The following is a 7,688-nucleotide window of genomic DNA, read 5'->3' on the forward strand; positions in this document are numbered from 1 at the left end:
AAGAGACTGTAAGAGGGATTGCAATAAGGGGCTTTTATTGACAGACTTGAAATTGGCAAAACGGAAATCACTCCTAATAGGAGGGCACAGACAACAGGCTCAGAAACACAACAGACTCAGCCAAAACTACCCAAAGGCCCAAAACGTGAGGGGCGTTAACTCAGTAAAATAAAGATAACAATAACTAATAAACAGGAGAGATAAAACAAAAACAAATGATATGGTATAATAATACTACTAAGGGAAAAAAAACGGAACATGAACCAAAACCTCCTGGAAGAAAGGGTTAACCAAATTAGCAGAGTCGGGGGGGGGGGAGCACGGAAACTAACACCGGAGACTTTAGGGGTGGCAGACACGTATATACTGAGCAAAAGACCCTGATAAACTGAAAAAACGCAAAGCATACCAAAAACATCAAAACCCAGGACCAGACTAGCGGAAAAAAACGGAAGATTAACCTACACACAGAAATCAACAGTAGGTAAACCTAAAACACAAAACCCGGGAGCAACAGGCAGGGAAAACAGGACTAAAACAAGAAACACTGATAGAGAACCAAAAACAAACCTCAGACCAAAGGGGAAAGCTAGTGTCCAGAATACCAGAGTCCATGAAAAACACATTTGGCTTTTCCTAGAGTCCAGAGTCCACTGTGGGGTTGGTGAGGGTAATAACAACAGCGAGGAAGACAGTAACCATGACGGCAGAGACCACTTTAACAACGACGAGGATCTGGCAGGGGAGTGAAGGGAAGACTGAACTTAAATAGAAGGGGGAACAGGTGCAAACAATGAGGGACAACGAGGGTAAAGCTGGGTAAACATAACCAGGGACAGGAAGTAAGGAGAAGGGGCCACAAAATAAAAGTCCAGGGACAGGAAGTGCAACAAGATCCTGACAGAGCCCCCCCCTCAAGGGCTGGATTCCAGACAGCCCTAAAAGGCCAGAAGGTCCAGGCTGAGCCGGGTGGGCGGTGGGGGTCCGGAGGAGGGCCAGGGTGGGTGGCGGGGGACCGGAGGCGGGCTTGAAGCCCTCCAGGACGTGACAGGAGACCCAGCAGGGAGCCGAGCAGGTGGCCGGCGGCGACAGGAGGAGACCCAGCAGGGAGCCGAGCAGGTGGCCGGCGGCGACGGCAGAAGCCCTCCGGGGGCCGGACGGGAGGCCGGCGGCGACGGCAGAAGCCCTCCGGGGGCCGGACGGGAGGCCGGCGGCGACGGCAGAAGCCCTCCGGGGGCCGGACGGGAGGCCGGCGGCGACGGCAGAAGCCCTCCGGGGGCCGGACGGGAGGCCGGCGGCGACGGCAGAAGCCCTCCGGGGGCCGGACGGGAGGCCGGCGGCGACGGCAGAGGCCCTCCGGGGGCCGGACGGGAGGCCGGCGGCGACGGCAGAAGCCCTCCGGGGGCCGGACGGGAGGCCGGCGACGTCGGCTGAAGCAAAGGCCCTCCGGGGACCGGACGGGAGGCCGGCGACGGCGGCTGAAGCAAAGGCCCTCCGGGGACCGGACGGGAGGCCGGCGACGTCGGCTGAAGCAAAGGCCCTCCGGGGACCGGACGGGAGGCCCAGTGGTGAGCCGGACGGGAGGCCGGTGGCGTCGGCTGAAGCGAGGGCCCTCCGGGGGCCGGACGGGAGGCCCATTGGTGAGCCGGACGGGAGGCCGGCGACGTCGGCTGATACCCGGTAGTGGAGGGCTGGTAGATTGACCAGAAGGAGTGTTGGCTGGCCCGGAACCAGGAACAGAAGCAGGGTCAGGAGTGGGCCGTACCACGGCCGGCCCGGAACCAGGAACAGAAGCAGGGTCAGGAGTGGGCCGTACCACGGCCGACCCGGCGCCAGGAACAGGAACCAGAACAGGAGCAGAGCCAGGCCGGACCACGGCCGACCCGGCGCCAGGAGCAGGAACCAGAACAGGATCAGAGCCAGGCCGGACCACGGCCGACCCGGCGGCAGGAGCAGGAACCAGAACAGGATCAGAGCCAGGCCGGACCACGGCCGACCCGGCGGAAGGAGCAGGAACCAGAACAGGATCAGAGCCAGGCCGGACCACGGCCGACCCGGCGGCAGGAGCAGGAACCAGAACAGGAACAGAGCCAGGCCGGACCAAGGCCGACCCGGCGTCAGGAACAGGAACCAAAACAGGAACAGAGCCAGGCCGGACCACGGCCGACCCGGCGCCAGGAACAGGAACCAGAACAGGATCAGAGCCAGGCCGGACCACGGCCGACCCGACGCCAGGAGCAGGAACCAGAACAGGAACAGAGCCCGGACCAGAGTCGAGGCTGGGCGAGGCGGCGAGCGACCCGGAGGCAGGTGCCGTAGCAGGACTTGTGTCGAGGCCGGACAAGGCATCGAGTGACCTGGAGGCAGGTGCTGTAGCAGGATCGGCATCGGGGCCCGGCGGAGCACTGACCGGTCGAAAGGCAGGCGCCTGAGTAGGATTAGAATCGGGAGCTGGACCTGGGCACATAGAAACAGGACAAACAGAGACGGGAGAAACGGTCGCCGACCTCGGCGCCGGGACAGGGAGAAGAACAGGAACCAGACGAGCGGTCGCCGACCTCGGCGCGGCGACAGGAACAGGAACCAGACGAGCGGTCGCCGACCTCGGCGCGGCGACAGGAACAGGAACCAGACGAGCGGTCGCCGACCTCGGCGCGGCGACAGGAACAGGAACCAGACGAGCGGTCGCCGACCTCGGCGCGGCGACAGGAACAGGAACCAGACGAGCGGTCGCCGACCTCGGCGCCGCGACAGGGAGAGGAACAGGAACCGGAACCAGACGAGCGGTCGCCGACCTCGGCGCCGCGACAGGGAGAGGAACCGGAACCAGACGAGCGGTCGCCGACCTCGGCGCCGCGACAGGGAGAGGAACAGGAACCAGACGAGCAGTCGCCGACCTCGGCGCCGCGACAGGAACAGGAACCAGACGAGCGGTCGCCGACCTCGGCGCCGCGACAGGAACCAGACGAGCGGTCGCCGACCTCGGCGCCGCGACAGGAACAGGAACCAGACGAGCGGTCGCCGACCTCGGCGCCGCGACAGGAACAGGAACCAGACGAGCGGTCGCCGACCTCGGCGCCGCGACAGGAACCGCCAGAGCAGAATCACCAGAGGCCGTGTCAACTCTCCCAGGGGGTTGGACCGTAGTGGCGGCGTCGACTCTCCCGGGGGGTTGGACCGAGGTGGCGGCGTCGACGCGCCCCGGAACAGGAGCAGGTGGAGTGGTGGCTGACCCAGACCTCTGGACCAGATCTGGGCAAACAGGGACAGGTGCAGAGCCAGGGCCAGGTGAGATGCTCACCGGGCCAGAGGCAGGAACTGAGACAGTGACAGGAGCAGGAATAGCAGAATCAGGTTCAGGGGCAGGAGCTGGGACCGTGAGAGGAGCAGAAACAGCAGAATCAGGTTCAGGGGCAGGAGCTGGGACCGTGAGAGGAGCAGGAACAGCAGAATCAGGTTCAGGGGCAGGAGCTGGGACCGTGAGAGGAGCAGGAACAGCAGAATCAGGTTCAGGGGCAGGAGCTGGGACCGTGAGAGGAGCAGGAACTGCAGAATCAGGTTCAGAGGCAGGAGCTGGGACCGTGAGAGGAGCAGGAACTGCAGAATCAGGTTCAGAGGCAGGAGCTGGGACAGTAGAGGCAGGTTCAGGTCCAGGTAGAACCACAACATGGACAGGCGAGGGGATTTGGGCCCCCAGCATGGCCCGAAACTCCCTTAGACTGGCCAAATGCATGATAGCAGCCCCCATCTCCCGTAGCCATGGCCGGGACAGAATAAGGTCCTCCATACGTTGAACAATAGCACAGCTAGAAGCAGGGTCGTGGAGGGAGGCCTTTAGCTTGACCTTGAGTACAGTCAGCAGTTTGTCGATTACTTCGAACTCCTCCCTCTCCCTAGCTTCCTGAGCAGACAGAGCTCGAGTGCTAGACTCTGAGGTGGTGCTAGAGAGAGGTTCCTGGCTTGGGGTTTCGGAAGGGGTGGCGTGCCGGGCCCTTCGACGTCTTGAGCGTTTCTTGTGCATATAGGGTCCGACAACCTGTGGCTCTATGGCAAACTGGTATGACTTGCTCGGGACAGAGTTGGGGAGAGCGTCAACCGGACATGAAGCCAGCCCCGGATCAAGAGCTGACACCTCAGGTATTGGTAGAGTTGGCTCTACCGGAGACAGAACTGGGACAGGTTGGCAGCAGGCTGGCCTAAGGGCAGGCGGTGCTGTAACAGACTCAGTGGTAGAGTCAGGGATAGAGTGCGTGTCAGCCGGCCCGGAAACACCCTCAGGAATATTGACAGACTGAGGGGAGTCAGGAACAAGTGATTTGGTCTGAGGTTTGGTGATCCTCCTACGCCTGAGGCCCTTGAAAAAATAAGGATCGATGTACCTAACCGAATAACGAGGACTGGGGTCTTCAAAAAAGTAATCTTGAGAGTCTGATTGCTCCCTAACCTGAAGCCATAACTCCCTTGCCTCAGACAGATTCATAGTTTGCCTCTTACACGTCTCAGGGTCCAATCTTTGGCCAGATCCTACTGTCATGTTAAGGTTAAGGGAGGACCCAAGTGAAGAGACTGTAAGAGGGATTGCAATAAGGGGCTTTTATTGACAGACTTGAAATTGGCAAAACGGAAATCACTCCTAATAGGAGGGCACAGACAACAGGCTCAGAAACACAACAGACTCAGCCAAAACTACCCAAAGGCCCAAAACGTGAGGGGCGTTAACTCAGTAAAATAAAGATAACAATAACTAATAAACAGGAGAGATAAAACAAAAACAAATGATATGGTATAATAATACTACTAAGGGAAAAAAAACGGAACATGAACCAAAACCTCCTGGAAGAAAGGGTTAACCAAATTAGCAGAGTCGGGGGGGGGGGAGCACGGAAACTAACACCGGAGACTTTAGGGGTGGCAGACACGTATATACTGAGCAAAAGACCCTGATAAACTGAAAAAACGCAAAGCATACCAAAAACATCAAAACCCAGGACCAGACTAGCGGAAAAAAACGGAAGATTAACCTACACACAGAAATCAACAGTAGGTAAACCTAAAACACAAAACCCGGGAGCAACAGGCAGGGAAAACAGGACTAAAACAAGAAACACTGATAGAGAACCAAAAACAAACCTCAGACCAAAGGGGAAAGCTAGTGTCCAGAATACCAGAGTCCATGAAAAACACATTTGGCTTTTCCTAGAGTCCAGAGTCCACTGTGGGGTTGGTGAGGGTAATAACAACAGCGAGGAAGACAGTAACCATGACGGCAGAGACCACTTTAACAACGACGAGGATCTGGCAGGGGAGTGAAGGGAAGACTGAACTTAAATAGAAGGGGGAACAGGTGCAAACAATGAGGGACAACGAGGGTAAAGCTGGGTAAACATAACCAGGGACAGGAAGTAAGGAGAAGGGGCCACAAAATAAAAGTCCAGGGACAGGAAGTGCAACAAGATCCTGACACCGTGTTAATGTGCGATATTCTGTGTTCAACAGTGTGGCGGGACAGTTGAATGTCTGATACCATTTGTTTTAGTTTGTCGTTTTCAGGAGACAAGATTTCAAAAGTGTCACTGAGGCATTTTTTAACGAACTCCCGCTCATTGTGTGGCTTTTTAGCCCGCGCAATGTTCCAAGCCAGTGGATACGATGCTATCGTTACGGTCTCTGAGTGCTTCGGGAATTTTTTGTTAAAACTGTATCTGCTTTTCTGCCTGACTTTTCAAACTTGTTTTTGCGAAGTTCAGTCCCTTTTGGAAATTCCTGGTTGATGTTAGCATGGAGTGAGCTGAAGATTTGAAGCTTTCAAATACGCTAATGACGCCTGATGTTCAACAAAAAAATATAAAACTCTCCCACTCTGTTAAAAACATCCTGTGGTCATCTTCATATTCTCGTTTTGCTGTGCATTTTTTCCTGCCATTTTGAGAGCGAACTTTACAAAAATTGTTCACTCAAATGATCCTGCACCTACTGGGAAACTTTTCGGTATTTTCATCTCACGCACATGCGCATTTGACGAAAATACCGTATTGAACTCAAGCGAAGCGAACATGCACATAAAAAACAAAACAAAAACAAAAACAAAAAAAACCACAAACACAAACTTTGATATGAACGCAAGAGCCGCATGTGGCTCGGGAGCCGCGGGTTGGCCAGGACTATTTCATGACCATAATAGCAACTTTATATGAATAAAGTTGCTATTATGGTCATGAAATAGTCACTTTCCTCAATAAAACAAATTATTGTCTTTGTACTTTGGTTTTACACAGATGAAAAAGAGAAAAAATGGGCGAGGGGGCTTTTAACACATTAATCAGTGGTCATCAGACACCCTCCGCCATGATCAGTCTTGAGCTTGAAGACTTTCAGTACAAACATCAGTGAGTACAGACATTAACTCAGTCACAGTTTGATGATCTGGACCAGTTTATGTCTCAGAAAATTAGAAGAAAAAAATCATCATTCTGTGTTTGAACAAACATGTTTCTGACTGAAAGCTGTTAAAGCAGCTTCCAACCATCATATCAGTGTGAACATACACAGTCTCTGGACTCGTACAACTGGAATGAATGAATAAATGAATAAATTGTTATGACGTGGGTCATTATCTGTGTTATGTTGCCTCCTTCTCTTCCTCTTTGTGTGTTTTGTGGGGTGTGTGTTTTCTGTGGGTGTGTCTGAGGGGTGTTGAAGCACAGGTGGTCGCCACCTAATTGGACAGGATGGGGCATCTTCCTCCATATACCCAGGATGTCAGCAGCCCTCAGCCGTCCACCTCTGCCACTCCCAACCAGCCCAGCATCCTGTTTGGACTTGATTAGAGAGCTCTGTGAATTTTGGTTTTGACATTTCTGTAAATAAGTATAAATATAACTTACTGTAAATATCGAGCACCAGGTAGCAACAATAGGGGTGAGAAGCCCTTTTATTTTTACAAATGCTTCGCCTGTTTTGGGAGTTCAGATTATACATCCTGTCATTTATTTTTGTATTTGTTTGGTTTGCTTAGGTAAGACAGGGTTGGTGCTCGAGTTTTGTTTGTTGTTTTGAGCACTGCTCACATCCGAAGCAAATAAAACTGCTACCATTTGTAAAACTTGGTCTAGTTCTTGATTGGGAATGGAAACAGTGGAGGAGCACACGTCTAGTTTACCCCAGACCAGGGGCATCACAAAATACATGAATGGATGGAAAAGTGATAAAAGAGACTGTGTTGGACTCACCAGGCAGCAGAGACTTAATGAAACTCCTCATGTTTGGACCATGAGCAGATCTAACTTCTGTGGACAAATGCATTGTCTTTATTTGGCTGAAACAAGGAGATCAGACGGTCAGTTTCCCAAAGAATCAAACAGGAAGTTACACATTCACCACATCCTAAATTAATTCAATATTTGTGTAAACTCAGCTGTAAATCACTATTTACAGATGTTAAAATACTGTTAGTTTGAAACTGTTTTATGTATTGCGATAATCACTACAGAGTTTATTACATCATTTAATCTAGTTTAGGAGAGGAGATTAAATAATTACAGAGACGTCATGCCCTGACAAATACAACATAAATTAATTATCTTCATCCCATTTAAATTGTATAAAAACAGAATATAGGATTTAATAATCTGTCTGACATGGTGATATTAAAATACTGAGCATAAAGGGCCTATTCACACTGTACTGCA

General features: G+C 52.8%; 1 protein-coding gene across 2 annotated transcripts; it reads right to left on the reverse strand.

Annotated features, from left to right (window-relative positions):
- Positions 1 to 66: 66 nt before the first annotated feature.
- Positions 67 to 5,464, reverse strand: LOC137137695 (basic proline-rich protein-like). 2 transcript variants are annotated; one of them, XM_067524291.1, is made up of 2 exons: positions 3,072 to 5,464; positions 67 to 2,981 (listed from the first exon to the last, which is right to left on the reverse strand). In XM_067524291.1, exons 1-2 carry the CDS (start codon positions 4,532 to 4,534, stop codon positions 719 to 721), a joined length of 3,726 nt encoding a protein of 1,241 aa, XP_067380392.1. In that variant the 5' UTR covers positions 4,535 to 5,464; the 3' UTR covers positions 67 to 718. The 2 variants fall into 2 exon arrangements, with proteins under 2 accessions (XP_067380392.1, XP_067380393.1); XM_067524292.1 differs by having other exon boundaries at positions 67 to 2,558; positions 2,847 to 5,464.
- Positions 5,465 to 7,688: the final 2,224 nt, after the last annotated feature.

This window comes from Channa argus, chromosome 12 (genome assembly GCF_033026475.1).
Source record: "Channa argus isolate prfri chromosome 12, Channa argus male v1.0, whole genome shotgun sequence".
Taxonomy (NCBI): Eukaryota; Metazoa; Chordata; class Actinopteri; order Anabantiformes; family Channidae; genus Channa; species Channa argus.